Source organism: Neophocaena asiaeorientalis, unplaced genomic scaffold (assembly GCF_003031525.2).
Source record: "Neophocaena asiaeorientalis asiaeorientalis breed wild unplaced genomic scaffold, Neophocaena_asiaeorientalis_V1.1 scaffold114, whole genome shotgun sequence".
Taxonomy (NCBI): Eukaryota; Metazoa; Chordata; class Mammalia; order Artiodactyla; family Phocoenidae; genus Neophocaena; species Neophocaena asiaeorientalis.
The window spans coordinates 5,615,457-5,637,756 of record NW_020173116.1 but is presented as its reverse complement, the minus strand read 5'-3'; the positions used below and the strand labels follow the sequence as shown (position 1 = coordinate 5,637,756).

Below are 22,300 nucleotides of genomic sequence, written 5' to 3'. Positions count from 1 at the left end.
TTTAAAGGAAAATAATTTCCTGCTGTCATCTTGAAATCATTGCTCCGTTTCCTTTTCTCTCTCAGAGTTGTTCTTGAGAAGCATGACACGTTTCTGATTCACTCGTCAATTACCTGCTTTTCTTTTCTCTGGAAGCTTCTGGGGGGTCTCCACTTTGTCTTAGAGGTGTGACATTGCCTGGTGAAGCTCCTTGGTGGGTCTTGTCTCTCTTACTGTGCTGCCCACCTAGGTGTCAGGTTAGGAAAGACCCATATCGCCAGTTCTGGACATTTTCCTGAATGATGCCTCCCTCCTCCCCTTTCTGTGTTCTTTCTGGAACTCCTTACTCAGTCATCGTCTGAATGCCTGGGTTGCTGTTCTGAGCTCAGAGCCTTTCCCACTGTTTCTGCGGGGGAGAGGGAGGAGATTGGGGACCAGTCGCCCATCTCCAGTCCCACCCCCCCACACTGCCATCATCCTGGGAGCCTTTACGTGATGTCTAGAAAGCAACAAGAGAATTATTTGTGAAAAACGTTTCCTGTGCTATAGGTAAGATGGATCTGGACTCGCTAATTAATGCAGACACGTTGTCCTTTTCACGCAGTGACGCTAGATCCTGCCTGACGCGAATGAGTAAAGACCAAGTTTTGATCACGTTCCCTTTGCATTCTCGTGCTTTACTCCTAGTCTGAATTTTCCTTGCTGGTTAGTTGAAGGTACTCCTGGACTTTTTTGTGTGGTCTGATTTCTGCTGCCGAAAGTTATTTGTGCCTGCTGGTTTCTTGGGTTCCTGGAGTGCTGAGCATCCCTGGGCTGGGTGTGGTCCCCCTGGGGATGTGCCCTGCCTCCCTCTCTGGCCTTCACTTCCTCTCCGGTCCCTGGCTCACTGAGTCACACAGCAAGCCTGCTACGGCACCGGGGTCCCAGGCCGTGAGCCAGAGCCCGGTCTTCCGAGGGTGTAGGTGTCCTCAGCCTGTCAGATCTCATCGTCTGCTGCAGCCAGCCCCTCCCTGAGTCTTGCCTCAAGAAAATGTTGCTTCTTGTAAAGTGATGAGTAGAAAGGATCCTCTCTTCAGTAGCCGTAACCTTGGTTTCCCTTGGAACTGCTAAGACTAGACAGGTCAGCCGTGGAGAATCTGCAGGAGCTGCTGAAAGCCACGTCGTACCATCCAGCCTCTAGGTGTTACCCACGATGGGCAGCGCATTGTCCTAGACGCCTGCTCCCCTCCCGCTTTCTTCAGCCCCTTCCTGTCACCTTGATATCCTGGCAGATTCTAGGGGAAGCGTCAGCTAGCCCGTTATTTGGAGATATTTGTCCTGTGAGGTCTCTTTCCGTCTTCTCCTGGTGACCTCTAAGCATTGTGACATTCAGCTCCTGCCCTAAAGCATGGAGAGACCGGCCTTTCCTTGACCCCTGCATCCTCCCCAAGTCCAACAGTCATTCATCAGGTGCATTCCAGAATTATATCACTCCTACATAGGAATGAGGGGAGAGGGGAAGACAGAGTATTCCCAGTCAATGGGGGCACTGCTTAGATTGGCACATCAGGAAATGCAGGGGACAGGGGACAGTCACACCACCGGATCCTGAGACTGTTAAGGAGGTGATGCTAACCCAAGCAGCTCTGGCCCTCGTAGTTCTGACTCATGCCGTTCTTTTTTTTTTTTTGCGGTACGCGGGCCTCTCACTGTTGTGGCCTCTCCCGTTGCGGAGCACAGGCTCTGGACACGCAGGCTCAGCGGCCGTGGCTCTGCTTATCATAGGCTAGTAGGGGTCTGCAGAATGGTGGCATTGGGAGAAGCGGTATTTATAGTGTCCAGTGTTTGTTCTGAAAACCGTGGCTTCTAGCGGCCGGGGACCCTTCACTGCCGCCTGTCAGCTCCTGGTGGTGACTGTGCTGTGTTAATAACCCTGGCAGCTGCCCCTTCTGACCTTGCCAGCTTCCTGGTCTCTTTTAAGCCTTAAGCCGTAGCCCTTGACAGGTTGAGGACAGATTTTATTTTGCTTTGGGATTTGGCATGTGGGATCTTCCCGGACCGGAGCACGAACCTGTGTCCCCTGCATCGGCAGGCGGACACTCAACCACTGCGCCACCAGGGAAGCCCCCTGATGACGTTCTTGATGTGTACCTTCGTTACTCTGTTTATCATAGGCTAGTAGGGGTCTGCAGAATGGTGGTGTTGGGAGAAGCGGTATTTACAGTGTCCAGTGTTTGTTCTGAAAACCGTGGCTTCTAGTGGCCGGGGACCCTTCACTGCCGCCTGTCAGCTCCTGGTGGTGACTGTGCTGTGTTAATAACCCTGGCAGCTGCCCCTTCTGACCTTGCCAGCTTCCTGGTCTCTTTTAAGCCTTAAGCCGTAGCCCTTGACAGGTTGAGGACAGATTTTATTTTGCTTTGGGATAAACTAGTTATATCGGGGAACAAGCTGCTAGGAAGGCAGGTGGACCCCTCCACGTTTTTCTTCTTTTTTCTTTTTCCTTCATTCACAGTCTTCTTGGTTGTGTGTGATGGGCAGAGAAGAAATCAGTGCTTGGGGCTAATAAAGGCATCCTCTGTAGGAGAGCATCTGAGAGCATTTCAAAGTGTGCCTCATTGTCTCACCCCTTCCCACCCCAGCTAAGAGCGGGTTTCACGTCTGTGGTGTAACTCCCTGTTTGTAAGCACATTGGGCAATTAGCAAGCAGGACTCTGAACCTCTTAGAGCCAAGGCTGCCTGTTTATATAAGATATCTTATGTTCATCCTGTAATAAGAGGGAAACGAAAGGAAGGCAATTGATAATTAAATAATATGAATGTGAATATGTAAACGCTGGGTGTGACCACACCAGGAGAGATTATAATAAAGTCCACAGTGACTTGTACCCAGGCACATGGCAGCTGCAGACGGAGCAGTGCTGTCGGTGATCCATCTTCCAGACGATGACCGAGTCACAGCCAAGTTCCAAACAGGACAAAGGGCTACTGGCCCTCCATTTTCATGGTCCTGGGAAATGACATGGATATTAACACTAGGGAAAATACTTTGTGTGTGGGTACAGTGAGATTAGCTTCTAGTCTCAGAAGGTCATTTGGGGGCTTCCCTGGTGGCGCTGTGGTTGAGAGTCCGCCTGCTGATGCAGGGGACACGGGTTCGTGCCCCGGTCTGGGAAGATCCCACATGCCGCGGAGCGGCTGGGCCCGTGAGCCATGGCCGCTGAGCCTGCGCGTCCGGAGCCTGTGCTCCGCAGCGGGAGAGGCCACAACAGTGAGAGGCCCACGTACCGAAAAAAAAAAAAAAAAGGTCATTTGGGATGTGGAAAAGTCGCCCCTGGCCCCTGAAAACAATGTCGCCCCTAGTTATTTGTGACCATCCAAAACAACTCCACAAATTTGCAAAATGTCTGGAGGGGTGGTACTCTGATATAGAGAACCCTGGTACAGAGCCTACCATGGAAATCCAGACAAGTGACAATATATGTGTTAGACCGGGTTCTTCAGAGAAACAGAACCGGTAGAGGACACACACACACACACACACAAAGAGAGCGAGAGAAATTTATTTTAAGGATTGGCTAATGTAATTGTGGGTGCTGCCAGCTCTGAAATCTGTGGGGTGTCAGTGGGAGGCCCAGGGAAGAGTTAATGTTGCAGCCTTGAGGCCCAAAGGCAGTTTGGAGGCAGGATTTCCTGTTCCTCGGAAGACCTCAGTCTATGCTCATAAGGCATTTAACTGACTACACGAGGCCCACCCAAGCAATGGAGGGTCATCTGCTTTACTTTGAGTCGACTGGTCAGAATATTCATCACACCTGAAAAACACCTTCACAGAAAAATATCTAGAGTAACATTTGACCAAGGATCTGGGTACTGTGACCTAGCCATGTTGAGACACACGTGACACACATTAGCCATGTTAATCATCACCGCGAAGGACAAAGAAGTTGAAGAATGTTCCATTCCTGTAGTAGGAACTCTAAAGGTCGTCACGATAAATATCTTTGTGTTTCTCCCGGAAGCATAAGCAGTGTGCAGCGTTCAGACAATGGGTCGTATATCTGTAAGATGAAAATAAACAACGACGAGATCGTGTCTGACCCCATCTACGTCGAGGTGCAAGGTGAGTCCAGAGGCCACAGGGTGTCCAGTTGCCACAGGGCGGTTTGTTGTAGAGCCTGCATTAATCGCTTCGTGTATAATGCTCCAGAGTTTGGCATGCCCATTTGTTTGTTTGTTTTTTAATTGTTTTTATTGAGGTATAGTTGATTTACAACGTTGTGTTAGTTTCAGGTATACGGCAAAGTGATTCAGTTTATTATATGTGTGTGTCCATATATATATGTATATATATATATATATATATATATATATATTCTTTTTCAGATTCTTTTCCCGTATAGGCTATTACAAAATATCGAGGATAGTTCCCCAAGCTATACAGTAGGACCCTGTTGTTTATCTATTTTATATATAGTAGCATATATATGTTACTCTCAGATTCCTAATTTATTCCATTTGTAGCTCTGTACGCAAACCTTGCAAATCCAGAAGCACTGAAATTTTACAAGGCCATCTTCTTTGTAGACTTCAGGTACTTATGAAATTCACTTAATTCTTAGAGATTTAGCTCTATCCTACGCACTATGGCTGAGATAAAAAGAGATTGTGGCCCTCCTTGTCCTAAGGTTATTTACAACTTAAAACAAAGGAAGTCTTTTTATGTTAAGAAACAAAATGCAATCTATTATCCAGTTCTCAGTGCTGGCGCCAGGTGCCACTCACCTGGTCAAGTGCCAATATGTTTATTATTCAGTACCTTTTACTGTCTCGCTTATGCAGACGGTGAAATCAGGGAGAGTGAGCCGTTTTCTTGATTGGGCCTGGAGCTCGGCCTGGGCTTCCTTTTTAGGCCCTAGGATTTGTCAGGCGCGTGATTCAGTGCAGTTCGACGCCGTGACATGAGATGGGCTTGGTGGGGGAGCTGGAGCAACAGGCAAGGAGAAGGCAGCCTCTGCCCTCAAGGAAGTTGGAGTCTCGTGGGGAACGTGAGCTGATGCACAGGTGAGTCAGGCCAGGTGGGCCCGAGTCCTGCATATCTCGGGGTTTGCACGCCCGGTTCGGCAATGGCAGGGCCTGTCAAGAGAGGCTTTGAGCCGGAAGCATCTTCATTATCACCCCAAGTGGCCACTCCCCACTGTCCTAGGGGCTGCCCTCCAGGGTCTCTGCATCCCTGCTCGCTGAGGTGCAGAGCCTTCAGAGCAACTTTTCTGCTTTCTCCCGACCCTCCTCATCAAAGGCTTTAGAGCAGGCGATTAGCTTGTCAAGGAACTTCAACTGAGAAGCATCTCCCACAAAAAGGCTGCTGTGCTACCCTTTCTTTTGCAGACCTGAACTTGATACCCTCTAATGCTGCAGGAGGCCTGGGGGAGGGGCCCCTCAGAGGAGTCTCTTTTGGAGCTTTGCTCTGAGCCCATCCCAGGCTGCACAGCCAGTGCCACAGGGATCTGTCCGCATCAGCCAGAGGGGAGGGTTGCTACATTTGCTGCTAATCTGGGAAGACTATTCAGAGGACGTTTCACTTGTAAAATCCCAGAAAAAAAATGCCCAGGGCAGGAATGAGTTAGGTGCAAATGGAGTTTTGCAAAACTTTGAAACATGAAAAAAGAATCCCATTTTACCACTCGCACATCAGTCCTGCTGGGACCAGATCTGTGAGCTCCCAGTCCCAAAAGAACACAGCTTAAACATCTGAGGCCAGTTAGCTTGATCTGTTAAATTTTTGTCACATGCCCCAAATAAGTACCAACTGGTTTTCTCTGAGCTATTCTTAACGTCCCTTCCCTATGACCCCGGTTCTGGAATCATAGTGGGAGATCTTGGGGTTGTAACTGTGTAACTCTGTCTATACTCTTTTCATGAGAATGTGCTTGGAGAAGTGTTCAGCCCTGTACGAGTGTACAGATTTTCAAATTTATTATCCCTCACCTGAAAGTCTCACACAAAATAGGTTGTCCTCAAAAACAGGCAGACCACACCGTTCAGAATGGCCATCATCCAAAAAAGTCTACAAATAATAAACACTGGAGAGGGTGTGGAGAAAAGGGAACCCTCGTATACTGTTGGTGGGAATGTAAATTGATGCAGCCAGCATGGAGGTTCCTTAAAAACTAAAAATAGAGTTACCATATGATCCAGCAATCTCACTCCTGGGCATATATCTGGAAAAGACAAACACTTTAATTTGAAAAGATACATGCACCCCAATGTTCACAGCAGTACTATTTACAGTTGCCAAGACATGGAAGGAACCTGAGTGTCCATCAACAGATGAATGGATAAAGAAGATGTGGTGTATATACTGGAATATTACTCAGCCATAAAAAGAATGATATATTGCCATTTGTAGCCACATGGATGGACCTAGAGATTATCATACAAGTAAAGTAAGTCAGACCGAGAAGGACAAATATCATATGATACCACTTATATGTGGAATCTAAAAAAATGATACAAAGGAGCTTATTTACAAAACAGAACCAGACTCACAGACATAGAAAACAAACTTGTGGTTACCGAAGGGGAAAGAAGGGAAGGGATAAACTAGGAGTTAGGGATTAGAATAAGCACACTACTATATATGAAATAGATAAACAACAAGGACCTCCTGTAGAGCACAATATAGTTGATATTGAACTATATTCAGTATGTTGTAATAGCCTATAATGGAAAAGAATCTGAAAAAGAATATATTTTTACATATGGATAACTGAATTACCCTGCCGTACACCTGAAACTAATACAGCGTTGTAAATCAAGTATGCTTAAATTTAAAAAAGAAAAAAAAATGGGTAGACTCTTACGTGGCTTCGTTTTCACTTTGTGTTTATTGGTAAGGAATCCTGAAAACCTGCCAGCCTTTCCCAGGAGTTTGAGCAACACCTAATTTCAGAACTGCCAGGCCTCCCTTCTGAAAAAAAACAGTTCTGAATCACCATTACTCCTTTGGGAAAGTGTCCTAGAAGACCGGCTAGAGCTAGGCTGGCAGGAATTAGCCTTTGTTCTTTCGTACCCAACTTCAGGGAGGTAAAAACTGGCCGTTTCAGACCTGGGTGGTGGACAGAGAAAGCTCCTTCTGCCAAGCTCCCGTGTGGTTTCCATTCCCCTGGGGGCTGTGCCTCGGCCTGTGGATCTAATACCTTCTTTCACTCACCTCTTCCTCTGCAGGACTTCCTCACTTTACGAGGCAGCCTGAGAGCATGAATGTCACCAAAAACACAGCCTTCAACCTCACCTGTCAGGCCGTGGGCCCACCTGAGCCCGTCAACATTTTCTGGGTTCAGAACAGCAGCCGTGTCAATGAACTTCCAGAAAAATCCCCCTCCGTTCTGACTGTCCCTGGTGAGTCTGAGTTGTGGGATTTCCGTACTGTTTGCCCTGGAATGGTGGAAGGGGAGCAGAAGTTTGATGAGCGCCGTGTGCTCAGCAGCAGGGAGTCGAGGCGGATAAAACCGCAGGTGAGGCAGCTGAGGGTAGGGGCTGGGAATCTGTGGGGTCAGAGGTCACAGGGCAGCACTGGGGCGTGGGGATACGGCCACCGCGGGTGTCTGTGGTTATGTTGGCGAAGTGGCCAGAGTCCTTGAGCCTGGGCAGCAGGAGCCCTGCTCACGTCTTCCGTGGCAGCTGTGGCCCTGCTGGCTGGCAGGGCTTGCATTTCAGGAACCATTGATGGGACGACCTCAGCGAGGTGTGGCGGCAAGGGAGGTGCGTTGGCCACGGGGTTGGCTGCGGGAGGACTGAGTCACTGTGAGGCCCTGGCCGCCCTGACGGTCAGCGGTCATCTGATTTCCCTCTGAATGGGCGTGCCCTGGCTTCCTTGCTGTGCTCCTCCGACAGTGCTCTCGGGGTCCGCACCACTGATGTTTCTGTGCCACTGAATCCAGTGGGCCCCTCTTTGGCTCCTGTCACTGCATCTTCCAGCAACATCTGGCAAGGTTACCACCCCTGATCCTTCCTTTTTTTCACACACTCAGCAAACGTTCTGAGGGATGCTGCACGCCAGAGGTGACCTTCAGGAAGCCCTGTCTTCCTGGCTTCCTTCCTGCCTCCCGACTCGTCCTCTTCCCTTGACAGGAGTTCTGAATGTGGGAGGGTGCCCTAGGGCTCAGTCCTGGACCCACCTCTGAGAGTTCCTTTGGGCCCCTGGCTTCGCGACCGTCTGTGTGATAACAACCTTGAACTTCGTATCTCCAGCTCAGACCTCCCTCCTGAGCTTCAAGCTCCTTGCTTGGCATTTCCACTTACTGGATATGGAAGCGTCTTAAAATGAAACTCTTGATTTCCCCCCAAGACTTGCTCTGCCCCAGAGTTCCCCATCTTAGTAAATGATACCACCATTTTCCCATCCTTCCTTCCTTCTCCTTTTCCACACTGAATGCATCAGCAGGTTGTCAGTTCTGCTCCAACAGTACATCTCAAATCTGTCTTTTCTCTGTCACTGCTGCAGTGCCCTGGTCCACATCACTGCCAGCTCTTGCCAGCAGCACTGCAGTAACTTCCTAACTGGTCTCTTAGCTTCTAGCCTTGTCCCTACTCTCGTCCTCCATGGCAGTTCGTGTCCCCTGCCTGCTGGAACCCTTCAGGGGCTTCCCATTATCTCTGACTGGCACTCAGAGTCCGTCCTGCCCCCGCTCATAGGACCTGCGTGCTCTGGTTCCCGCTCAACTCTCCAGCCCAAACCCATCCCACTCTCTCCCTGCTTATTACGCACCAGTCACACTGATTGTCTTTCATTTTCTCAGAAACGTCACCTTTCTCCCTGCCTCAGGACCTTTGCACTTTCTTTCTGTCTGCTTGCCGTGTCGTTCCATCTGCCCTTCATCCCATGACACATCTCAGACATCACTTTTGCACAGAAGTCTTTCCTGGTCATTCTTTTAGTTCCTCCCCACTCCTTTGTTGACTCCCAGGCATGTATTCTTGTGGACTTCCTTCACTGCGCTGGTCACAGTCTGTAATTTCCCTGTTTATTTGTTTAGTTGCTTGTCTGTCTTCTTAGAGAATGTATACTCAGTAAGAACAGGGACTTTGTCTCTCCCAAGGTGGCGCCTGACTCATGGTAATACTCACTGAATATTTATGCTGAGTGGACCAGCAAGTGAATGCCAACCTGAGGTATCGTTTCTGAATCACTTTTCTTACTCCTGAGTCCACAAGCAATGTTATGTCTCTGCCTTCATCTGAGTTTTCTTTGAGTTTCTCCAAGGAATTGATCGTCAAGTAACTTATTTGTTCAAAATTAATTTAAAAAAATACATTCCTCCCTCTCTAGGATGATTGCTTAAGTCCCATAAAGGAGGATTTATGGGGCATACAATGAAATATGTAGGTTAAATTGACATACAGTTGAATGCATAGCAATTAAGTGCACCACTCAGTGAGTCATGATAAATGTAGACACTCACGTAACCACCACTTCAATCAAGATATAGAACAGGGCTTCCCTGGTAGCGCAGTGGTTGAGAGTCCGCCTGCTGATGTAGGGGAGGCGGGTTCGTGCCCCGGTCCGGGAAGATCCCACATGCCGTGGAGCGGTTGGTCCCGTGAGCCATGGCCGCTGAGCCTGCGCGTCTGGAGCCTGTGCTCCGCAACGGGAGAGGCCACAACAGTGAGAGGCCCGCGTACCGCAAAAAAAATAAAATAAAATCTGAATGTTTGCAGGTAGGCACCCTGCTATCTTGGAATTAACCCTGAAGTAAACTTTTCCCATCCCTTCTACCAAGAGGATGCTGAGTAGGGAAGTGGTTTAAAGAGCCCTGATTGTTGAGACATGTTTGAACAGGAAGGTCATACGCTTTCCCCTCTTGATATCGGTTTTGTTTGTTTTTTTTTTTTCCTCTGTGATGTAAGCGCTGTCTTCAAGAACCATGAGCAAAGAAGTACTTTGTCTAAAGGGCCTTATTCTGAGTCAACAAAGCCAAGCTCAAAGGTTACGTGTAAAATATACTTGGCGGCTGTCCTTGGAAGGCTCTTCGAAGGGATCTCTGTTTGAAATGTTTTCCAGCTGTGATTTCCTTTCTGAACAATCTGAGCCGAATTCAATTTGTCGCACCTTTCTGCTCTCCAGATTTTTGTCAGAAGGCAAATTACCCGTATATGGCTCTCTACAATCATATAGATGGTTTTGCTGGTTTGGGCTGAGACTTTTACTGAATTGTAAATAAATGATCCCGTTGGTACAGGGGGAAAAAAAAAAAGGTTACATGCTATGTACTTCCATTTAGACAACATTATCTTTTTTTTTAAATTTAATTTTATCCAGCAGGTTCTTATTAGTTATCTATTTTATACATATTAGTGTATATGTGACAATCCCAATCTCCCAATTCATCCCACCACCGCTTTCCCCCCTTGGTGTCCATACATAAATGACAACTTATAGTGATGGTGTACACATCAGCTCCTGCCAGATGTTAGCTTGGGAGAAGGATGTTCGTAAAAAGGGTGGCACAGGGGAGCTTCTTTTTGGTGATGGAACAGTTCTCCATCTGTACACAAATCTGTACCTGTAATAAAATTTCATAGAAATCCCCCCCCACACACACACACACAAAATAAAACGACCAAAAGCTGGGGAAATCTGAATAAGGTCTGTATTTTAGTTAATAGTATTGTACCAGGGACTTCCTTGGCGGTCCAGTGGTTAAGACTCTGCACTTCTACTACAGGTGGAGTGGGTTCGATCCCTGGTGGGGGAACTAAGATCCCGCAGGCCGCAAGGTGCGGCCAAAAAAAAAAAAAAGTATTTATCATACCAAAGTCACCTTCCTAGTTTTGATGGTTGTACTATGATCATGTAAGATCTTACCTTTTAGGGGAACCTGGGTGAAGGGTGCTAGGAACTCTTTACTCTTTCTGCAGTTTCTTGTGACTTGAAAACTATTTCAAAGCAAAGTTTTTTTCCCCCAAGGAAGTACTTTGTCATTGGCAAAATAAAGTCCCAAAATAAAGAGCAGAACTGCAGGAAGTTTTGCTGCATGGTGTTCAGTGGTGGGATGCGTTACAGGTTAGTGGTTAAGATCCCGAGCTATGATACAGACTAATGCCAGTTCACCACTGTGTCCCTAGGCAACTTACTCACCTTCTTCATATAAAATAGGGGTAATAACAGTGTCTCCTTCATAGAACATTTATGAGGATTCAGTGAAATAATGGATGTAAAGGCCTTGGTACCGAAGCAGCCTACAGGAATGACTGAAATGTTACCTGTTACAAATTTTCATATGCAGCAGTTACTAACTCATTGTCAATTTTGAGCTACCTTTCTACCAAGAGTGGGGGACTTAGGCTCATCTTTCTGGTTTTTACTTTTTTAAAAATACTCATTTTATATTTAAATCCACATTTAGAAAACAGCTAAGCTAGTTTTGGTTTTAGTTAATTGGCTATAATTTGTAATGTTCATTGTAATAACAGTAATAACTAGAATTTATATAAATCAGTTCGTAATTCTCCCAGTGCTTTTGGTAAAGATTTACTTTGAGCCTCATTGCAACCTGTGATATAGTTAGGCCTTTTTTAACTCCCATTTTGCAAATCAGGAAAAAACTTGGAGCAATTTAGGGACCTTATGGCCGAAGGGCTAGTCTTTGCATGGCAGCTGGAACGATCCTCATAAAACACAGACTAGATCATATCAGTTTTCTGCTCAAAGCCCCAGGTTCCCCACCTCACTTGGAGAACAAAGGCCTGACCCACATGTTCCCTCCGGTTTGAACCTTCCGTCACCCTCCAGAATAAACTTGGCCCGTTCCCTCACCCTGAATCTTTCCTCAGAGGCCATTTCTCAAGGAGCTCCCTCTGACTTGCATATTTAAAATCACAGCCACTTCTCTCTACCCACCCTGACCCCCTGATCCCTGTTTTTCCATAGTACTAATCACCTTCTGATAGAGCATGCAGCTTACTTATTTATTAAGTCTGTTATTTCTCACCCACTTTTCTCCATGAGAGCGTGAGCTCTCTAAGGGTGAGGATCTTTGTTTCATTCACGGATAGATCCCGAGTGCCTGTAAATGTTGAATGAGTGAATTCCGGGCAGATGGTGAATTCCAAGCTAATAAGTGTAAGTCCTTCATTTAGGCAGTGTATTCTTCTATTTCCTGCCTCTTTGGGTAGAAAGATGAACATTAGGGAAGAAAATGAAAGGGACAGGATTCCTTAACCTGGAACTCAAAGAGCTGCCCTAACTGTGCTCTTAGAAGCTGATTCCTCAGCGATTCCGACCGCCCTTTCCTCCAGGGAACATATCCTGTGGCTGGATGTTCCCTAAAATGTCTCTCAGACCTTGCGTCAGGGGCTTTTTTTAAACTAGCAGAGGACCAAGGAAGAGGGGCATGAACCATCATAATGGACTTAGGTGGGACATAATGGAGTAAGAGGGATGCCCACGAGAAGAGGACACAGTAACAGGAGATGTGGAGACGCTGGTGCTGGGGGCGCTCGGGAGAGTGGGTGGTAGGGTGGAGACGGAGGGGTGTGTGGATGAATTTCTCCCTGGGAAGCCACAAGTGTTTGGGCTCTAAAACTTCAAGGTCTATTCCAGTCTGGTTATTGTTCATCCCGAGGGAGAACAGAAAAGTGAGGGGGGGAGCTGTCTTTCTTAGTACCTCTGGGTTGCTGTGTTCAACCCAGGCTTATAAATGAGTCTCCAGTTAGGAAGCTTGTGCCATTAAGCAAAAAAAAAAAAATGTCACTGAATACATTAAGCCAAGAAGCCTATATTTGGCCTTAAGTTTTGGCCCATCCAGTTCTGGAGAAAGTTAACCTGGGTTGGAAGCAGTTTCCACTTCTCTCTGCTGGCATCCTCTTGGCCTGTGGACATTCACCACCTCAGCCCCCAGACAGATCTGCTCTCCTAGATGGTTTGGCTACTTGTGGGCAGTTCTGAATCGGAGTGGGTGCCCTGTACCAGGGAATTAGCTGCAGATCGTCTTCCTGACTTTGTGTGTCCTCTGAAGAGAAACATGAAGAGGAAAAATGACTTCCCGCTTAACCTAAAATCATGTTCCCCAAGGAGAGGTTTCACTCTCAGTATTGATCAACCTTGCAGGACCGAAGAACTGTGGGCTTACCTCATCTTTGGGATCTATAACTAGATGGTGGATCTCAAGGAAATAAATCCCTCCTCTTGTTTCCTAGCAGGGCTGCTCTTGCCTTCACAACCGGTTGGGAATGCCACTTGTAGTTTGTACCCAAGTGTTTCCCAAGAGTTTGGACAAGAGCGATTGAAACCAAATGACTGGTTTTAGCCTGCAGATGTCTGCTCAAATATGTACAAAATATAAGTTGCATAGCCAAAGCAACTTACGTTTTGATTGAGTGTCTTCTGACTGAGCCAAAGCTGATTTTTCTAAATATAAGCCAAGTTTTGCGAGTTCATGTAGCCTGGCAAAACGGGCATCTCATTTGGGAGCTGATGACCTGGAAGGTAAGGTGAAAAGCCAAGTGTCACAGGCCTGCCTGGGAAAGTGACTGGTAGCAGGGGCCCCAGGTGGTGGCTTAGAGGGATCAGTGGATCCTCATCCGGTATGTGTCCTCTCTCTGAAAGTCAGTGCCTGACAAAATGCCCAAAGTCCCGACTCTATGCCGGTTTTTCTTTTTCACCTTCTACTTCCCTGTCATCTCTTTCTCACTTTACGAAAGAAAAAAGACCTCTCTCTGCCTTACCTGGAGTCGCAACAGGGCATCAGTTCTCCAATGCTTTGGTCTCCTCTTTCCTGTCTTAAAAGTGATTGAAAACCTACAAGTTTTTGTTTATGTGAGATACATCTATTGCCATTTACTGAATTAGAAATTAAAACACAATAATACACAAGCACGTTCCATTAGCTCATAGAGCTATGACATCATCACACATCATACACCTTATGGAAAATTCCATCATACATTCCCGAGAGCATGAGAGTGAAAAGGGCAAATAACATATTGCTATTCTCGCAAAAATAGTTTTCAACTTGAGGCCCCCCAAAGTATCTCTGGGATGCCCAGGAGCCTCTAGACCACACTCTGAGAACAGCTGCTGTAGTGCATTGGCTCAAGGTTAACAAAATTCCAGACTACCACATAGAAAATTCCAAATTTTGTCCAGCAAAGGAGTTGTGCTTCCCATAAAATTTTGTTTTGTATGTTTAAAAATTACACGTATATTGTTTTGATCAGTTGTGCCCTAAATAATACTTGTAAAGATCATCAATCTGGAAGAAAGTTTGTTTTCCAATTTCAATACGTAAGTGTAATTTTATCACCGAGAAGTATCACAGGGTGATTAACCAGTGACTTTCAAACACACACATGTATGCCATTAGGGTAAAATTCTGCAGGGGAAGTAGAAAAGTCATGATTGAAAACTTCTGATTTCTGGGAAGAACTATTTCAGCAGGTGATGCTGGGGCTCCCATCCCAGTAATATGTATATTGCATGGGACTCTAAAGGAGTTTTACTTTAAATTATCAGCATATCCAGGGTACCTGAAATTACATTTTTTGCAGCTGTTTAAATGATGAACAGTTTAAGATGCAAACCTCAAAATGTGTAAGAGGCTACATATATTTTTCAAAATTCTTTGGGAGGAATACAAGCAGAAGATCCAAAGACTCCTTGAGGCTGTGTATTTACAGATGTTCTTTTATAGATGTGGCTAGTGGGTTTGAAATAAATATTCCTCTTCAGTGAAATAAATATTTTCTAAACCATCACACAATCTTTTAGTTTCATCTCTCATTCGAGAGGAGGTGACCCAATGTGAAAGAGCTGGCTCCTACCGGGAATTTTAGTTTCTTAGCACTTGGGTTTAGAGAATCTAATTAAGCAATCTGATTTAGGATTTTCCTCCAGTCTGAGGGGAATCCTCATCTTGGAAAATTAAAATACCTGAAGTAGCTATCATATTCTGATGTAAAATTATTTAGGAGAAGTCAAAGGTCACCACAGAATTGTAGGACAGAGAGTCTAGTCAAAAGAGCTCAGATGCTGGGACAGACTTCCACCTGGATAGAAAAGAACAAACACCCACCAACACTGATTTTTTTGTGCACAGCTAATCCCTCAGGAGAGGCACTGACTTGAAAGGGATCAGATTTGCATTTCTTCCTAGAACTTCTCCCAGGCCATGTGGCCCAGCCTCAGTGCAGCATTCACTGTGCGGGCATCCAATGTAGACGGTCTTTCCTGGCTGGTTCCCAGCTGGGTTTCCCTCGGCAGCTTGTTTCAAATATTTAATGACTTCATTAGTGACGAGCTTTGGATTTTAAAATCATCCGATGGAAAATATCCTACACAAGTAGATAGAAACAAACAAAAAAAATATAAGCCTTTCAGGCAAGAAGTGAATGATGGCGTATTTTCAAGAATTTTATCTGTCTTTCTCCAGTTTATGATATAAACTCTGGGCCAGGCACCTTGTGTGTCAGAGAGAAAGTTTCCAGATTCAACTAGATGGTAAATATATGGCTGTGCTTTTTGAAAATAATCTTTTAAAATTTTAGAATAGTTTTAGATTTATAGAAAAATTGTGTGCCATCTCGTACAGAGTATTCCCATAAACATCACGCCCACACTCCCCTGTTATGAACATCTTACATTAATTAGTGTGGTACATTTGTTACAATTCATAAACCAATACTGATAACATCATTTTTGAACAACTATATTTAATGTGACACAGTATAGTGTACCATAAAAAATTATTTCACTTCCTTATACCCATTGCATTATTTTTAGAACTTAGCATAATGAATCAGGAATGAAACGTTCCCTAACAGGTTTGTAGATTCAGCTTCTCCAGAGAGATTTTCACAGGTGTTTTTGAGACTTTGGGAGGTAGTGGACCTCAGGGTGTCCTTCTGAGCAGCCCTTCCAAGCATGCCTCTTTTTTGAAATTTTAAAAAAATGTTTTGACCGCACCAAACAACATGTGGGATCTTAGTTCCCCAACGAGGGATCGAACCCGCGCCCTCTGCTTTAGAAGCTCAGAGTCTTAACCACTGGCCCACTAGGGAAGTCCCAAAGCAAACCTCTTTATCTCACTGAAATGTCCCTTCAGTAAATGTAAGCCTGAAACTAGCACATAGCTGATTATTCTGTTATCTCTGGAAATTCCTGATACATCATTACTAACTAAAGTCCATAGTTTATTCAGATTTCCTTAGTTTTTACCTAATGTCCTTTTACTGTTCCAGGATTTAGTTGTTATGTCTCCCTAAGGCGCCTCTTGGTTGTGACAATTTCTCAAACTTCCCTTGTTTTTAATGACCTGGACAGTTTTGAGGAGTACTGGTCAGGTTTTTTGTAGAATGTCCCACAGTTTGGAACTGTCTGATGTTTTTGGTCATTTTTCTTATGATTAGATTTGGGTTATATGTTTTGGAGGAGGAAGACCGTGGAGGAGGAAGACCGCAGAGGAGAAGTGCCATTCTCATCACATCATATCAAGGGCACATTCTGTCAACACGACTTCCATTGTTGGTCTTGACCTTGACCATCTGGCTGAGCTGGACGTTTGTCAGTTTCTCACTCAGAAGTTTTCCTTTCATTCCCCTTTCCATACTGTCCTCTTTGGAAGGAAGTCACTTTGTGCAGCCTTAAGGAGTCAGGAGTGATGCCCCTCTTTGGGGGCAGAGCGTCTGTATAAAAACCATTCGGAATTCCTCTGCATGGGGCATTTGTCTCTTCTCCCCCTTTTATTTAATCATTTGTTCATATCAATATAGACTCATGGATATTTGTTTTATACTTTGGGTTACAATTTAATGCTACTTTATTTTCTTGCTCAAATTGTCCCAGCTTTGGCCATTGGGAGTTCTTTCAGCTGGATCCTGTGTCTCTTTGCCGTACCCCCATCCGTGTGTGTGTGTGTGTGTGTGTGTGTGTGTGTGCGTGTGTGTGTGTGGTGTATGCTGTTTGTGTTATATTTTGCTCCAGGCTCATGTGTGTTTTGCTCCAACCTGACAATCATCCATTTCTCCGAGGAGCTCTGGTTCCTTTCATTGGAGAATAGTATTATAAGAAACCAAGATCTGGATTGCCTCTCTTCCTTTCTCCTTAAAATTAATGTCAACTAATTTTTTTCATTTCCAAGATGTCTTCAGACCTCTGAAATGATAGAATTTTCTTCATTCGGCACCAGTGTCTTTTCTTCAAGTAATTAATAATGATGCCTTGTGTTTATATAATTCCTTATGAATACATTGATTTTTACTATTAAAAAAGGATTCATTACAACGGATCACCTGAAATTTTTAAAACTGTAACTTTTATCCTGCTGTTTCTGGTACCCTGACATGTCCATGCTGTATCGTGGAGTGTACGGGGTGCTAAGCAGGAGATTGTCTGGGTGAGCCTCAGAAACTACTTGTCTTGATTTGGGGGCCAGTGATTCCCATACCTCCTTGCAGAAATTTTAAAACTAAATGATACTTCTTTGTTACCTAATGTTTCATCATCGGGGAAAAAATAAAGGCTTTTAATGAATTACAGCTGCCTTTAAAAAAATTTTTTTAACATCTTTATTGGAGTATAATTGCTTTACAATGGTGTGTTAGTTTCTGCTTTATAACAAAGTGAATCGGTTATACATATACATATATCCCCGTATCTCTTCCCTCTTGCATCTCTCTCCCACCCTCCCTATCCTACCCCTCTAGGTGGTCACGGAGCACCGAGTTGATCTCCCTGTGCTATGCGGCTGCTTCCCACTAGCTATCTATTTTACATTTGGTAGTGTGTATATGTCCATGCCACTCTCTCACAGCTGCCTTTTAAGCCCATGGTTGCCTTGCTCCTGGTACATAGGGTTTAATCCTAGGTTTGTTTTTCAAACACCAACACGTATTTTTAATTAACTTTGCCTTTATGCTTGAAGCAGTGAACCAAGAAGTAAAAGGATGCTGAAACCCCCATAGGATTCTGATAAACAGAAGCCTGTCTCTCTGCAGCTGGTCTCACGGCTCTCCTTCCCCTCCAGGTCTGACTGAGACCGCGATCTTCAGCTGTGAGGCCCACAATGACAAAGGGCTGACCGTGTCCAAGGGCGTGCAGATCAACATCAAAGGTAAGCAGCAGGGTGGAGTGCCCCCTGCATGTTCCGGGGGTTAGGGGGTGCAGTGTGATCTCTGCAAGCCAGCTACCTGGGATTGAGTCCTGGCTTCCCTTTGTGACCTTGGACAAGTCACTTAACCTTTCTGCCTTCAGTGTTCCCCTGTGTAAAATGGGGATAATTACAGAACCTACCTCCTCTTGAGGGTTCAATGAGATAATGCAAGTAAAAGTACTCATAACAGGGCCTGACACTTGTCTTTGATCAACATTAGCTAGTTTAGTTCTGCTCAGATGGAGAAGAAAATTGTCTGAAATGCTGACCCTGGATCATCTTGGCTCCTATTTTCACTTTTTCCTTTTCTACCCTGAACTAGTCCCCATAACTCCTTGAAGAGCCCCCAGGGTGGGCGCAGCTTGGGGCACTGATCTGAGGATGGGCTCTGTCCTTCCTTGGGCATCTGGGGCTGAAGCAAGTCTCCACCAGCAGCTGTCCTGAGGAAGGAGAAGGTCAGAGTCACTCTTCTTCTGGGGGCACAGGGCTTCTGTCCCTCTCTCTCCTAACCTCCTCCACCCACCTTGCTTCCTCTGAGCTGGGATATAACAGAATGAAAGGCGCATGTTTGAAACCTCCCCCAGGCTGGTGGAGACATTCCAGTCCAGTTATCTGCCATTGGATTGGACAATCCAAACCAATCATCAGATTCCTCCTTTTCTGGGTCAAAGGTATTTAAACCTGAAACTTGAAAGGAAAGGAAAACCTACTGTCCTTTTATCCCTTTCAACTCATCTCCCTTAACCTTTCTCATAGAAATTCAGAAAAATGGTATGTTTTAGTATTTGTTCTTAATTTATTTTTAATTAATTACTTTATTTTTATTGAAGTATAATTGATTCACAGTGTTGTGTTAATTACTGCTGTACAGCAGTGGTTCAGTTATACATTATATATATATATTCTGTTTTTAATATTCGTTTCCATTGTGGTTTATCATAGGATATTGAATATAGTTCCCTGTAGGACCTTGTTGTTTATCCGTTCTATATATAAAAGGTTACATCTGCTAACCCCAGCCTCCCATTCTATCCCTCCCCCTTGGTGACCACCAGCCTGTTCTCCGTGTTATTTGTTCTTAAGTTAAATATTGAGAGGCAATATTGAGTTCATATTCCTTTTGGTCTTATCCTTGGGGAAATAATAGAGGGGAAAAAGCAGAATGTGTTTAATAATGAGTTAAAGGGTGGGTCGTGCACAGCAGGAGACTCAAAATTACAAAAGGCATACTTTTTAAAGATGCTGATGGTTTAGTTTCAGCAAATCAACTAGAAGAGGCTATGAGAGGGCATTTTCAAAAAGTTCATTGGAAGAAAAAAAATGAGCAAACTGAAAGTTACTAGGAGAGGAACTGAATAACTTCCTTCCTTCATTACGAATTCCATTATTACAATTTTCAAAAGAAATGGTGAGAATTTCAGGAATCCACGCGTGGGCATAAATTTATAAAGACATTTTCATAAAATATCAACATCTTAAAGTTTAAAAATCCATAAAATGAGAAGCACTTCCTGAATTTTATGCTTCAGACAGAATCTCAACTAGGACTTTATTTTAATAAAGCCTATTTCCAAACCTTATGTTTGGGGCTTTCGTTGATTTAAGCACGTATATCAAAGCAACCAAAACTCCCTGCTCGTCTGTTATCAACTGAGGTATATACGTGGCCAAACTTGAATCTGGAAAGGCAGATACTCTATTTAGGGAAGTGAGTCAAACAAAACACTGACTCTTTCCCATTCATCCGTCTGTGTGTCTCCTGGTAAAACTGAAACTCCTGAATACCATACCCAGTGAGCGCTTAACACGGTCCCAGCCTTCCTTCCCTCTCATCCCCTGCGCATCCTGTCCTTGCCTTTACCACCAGCGCCGCCCCCCCAGACCTCGTGCGTGCGTTACCACATTTCATCCTCACCCCAGCCCATGGAGCAGTGTGGTCACTCCCCGCCCTTAGTAGAAGCGGGAACTGAGTTTAGAGAGGGCATTGAGCTGTGCCATGGGCCATGCAGCTGGCTAGGTGGTGACCACACTCCCCAGCCCCTGCTGGTACTCGCTGGTCTGCTTGCTGCCCCTGCAACCAGCTTCCAGCGTCCTGTTGAGGGACACTAGTGCTGGAGTCAGGCAGACCCGAGTTTAAGTCCCCATTCTGCTGCTTATGAGCTCTGTGCGCTTTGGCAAGTTTTTAACTTCTCTGGTCCTCAGTTTCCTCATCCGTCAATGGGGATCGTAAGACTGCTGCTCTGATAGGGTTCTTCCTATCAGACTAGTCGTGTTTAATGAAGTCCATAGGTTCCTGGCACAGAGTAAGCACTCAGAAACATTAGTCATCATTTTGGATTATAAGTGCGGTTATTACCATTAATTAAGAGTTAAACGTATGGGAATTTTCTGGTGGTTCAGCGGTTAGAACTTCGCGCTTTCACTGCTGAGGGTGAGGGTTCCATCCTTGGTCCGGGAACGAAGATCCCGTGCAGCACGGCCAAAATAAATAAATAAAAATAATATTGATCCACAGATTTTAAGATATATTTCTTTTTAAAAAAGTTAAATATAGCACAAGAAACTAAAACCCTCAAACTTCGGATCCTTGTTGGATTCTAATTTAAATATCTATCCATGTCCCACCCGTGGCTGCGGTCATTGCACGTTCATTACGGTATGCCCTCCCCTCCCCGCAAGCAGATGCACTTGGGTCTTTTGCTTGAGCTGACTCTTCCCTATTCCTCAGCCTGGAAAGCTTCCTTCCTCCATCACACACGCGCATATGCATGCACGCATGCACACACATGCTTGTTCCCATGGTACCCCTCTTTTCTCAGCACAAGGCACTCATCCTCAATTAATGTGGGTCTCCCCAACGCAGCCTTTAGCTCCACAAGGGCAGCGCCATGGCTCTTCACCCCCATTGAGAGCACCAGCGCCCAGTGACGCCCCTGCATACAGCAGCAGGAAATGGATGTCTCCCCATCCTTGTCCAGCTAAAAGTTCTCACTTCATCAGGGGTCAGGAAAGTAGGTCTACATCCCACTTCTCTGGCCCTGGCCAAGCCATCCTATCCCTGCAAGACTTCTCCATAGGCTAATACCATTACCCTTAGGCGTACGATGGCTCCTCTTTAAAACTAGTGTTTAATTTTCCCAGTCTCAAGAAACAGAAGTAGGCTTGGTATTAATGCATTTGTTTGGTAGCTGTGGCCTCCTGTAGTTTATAATTGTGTCTGTGGTGTGTCTTTGTTTTTTACATAGCAATTCCCTCCCCGCCAACTGAAGTCAGGGTCCGCAACAGGACCGCACACAGCATCCTGATCTCCTGGGTCCCCGGTTTTGATGGATACTCCCCGTTCAGTGACTGCAGCATTCAGGTGAACTTCCGTAACGAAAAGAAGTAGCTGTTTGGTGCTCAGTGGGTCTGCCTGATTTTTCTTCCTCCTGAGGATGGGTGCTGAGATCATTTCAACACCCCCGTTCAGAATCCCTTGACCTTCCCCCCGATCAGCGTCCACTGGGCATGCACCATTTTACGATGTTCTGCCCCTGCCCCTCCCCGCGCCCCTGTGATGCTGCCTCTTTCCTGTGCATGGTCCAGGGCCAACTGGAAGAGAAACATGTTTCCAAGATAGAATGTCACGAGACCAGGGAGAATTCATTTTTAAGATACAAAAACCCATCTGGCTTGTAACCAGGAGTCCAAGGAGCCAGGTCCTCTGCAGCCTGGCTTCTCCTGGGTTGGTGGCCGTGACGGACAGAAGGGCAAGCACAAGATGGATCCTCTTCACTATTGAATGTTGCATCTCAGCCTGTGGCTTCCAGGGAAACCTGGGGATTACAGGGCTTACAGAGTCATCACCCATTTTTAACCACTGCCTAAAATTGGTATAAAATAGAGCTGTAAGAAATACAGGTTAGCCATCCTAAAATGACACCTTGCCATGAGATAGGCTCTGCTCTGAGTGTTCATTTCATAAAAAAGGGAAGGGTAGGGCTTCCCTTGTGGCGCAGTGGTTGAGAGTCTGCCTGCTGATGCAGGGGACACGGGGTCGTGCCCCGTTCTGGGAAGATCCCACATGCCGCGGAGCGGCTGGGCCCGTGAGCCATGGCCGCTGAGCCTGCGCGTCCGGAGCCTGTGCTCCGCAGCGGGAGAGGCCACGACGGTGAGAGGCCCGAGTACCGCAAAAAAAAAAAAAAAAAAAGGGGGGG

The 22,300-nt window shown here is 45.6% G+C and overlaps 1 protein-coding gene across 1 annotated transcript in view; it reads left to right on the top strand.

Annotated features, from left to right (window-relative positions):
* MERTK (MER proto-oncogene, tyrosine kinase) overlaps positions 1–22,300 on the top strand; it is a 107,499-nt gene that overhangs the window by 27,752 nt on the left and 57,447 nt on the right. The window contains exons 3-6 of the mRNA XM_024744008.1: positions 3,978–4,078; positions 7,183–7,356; positions 17,979–18,065; positions 21,350–21,465. Coding sequence (XP_024599776.1) covers positions 3,978–4,078; positions 7,183–7,356; positions 17,979–18,065; positions 21,350–21,465 — 478 coding nt within the window. The remainder of the gene's footprint in view (positions 1–3,977; positions 4,079–7,182; positions 7,357–17,978; positions 18,066–21,349; positions 21,466–22,300) is intronic.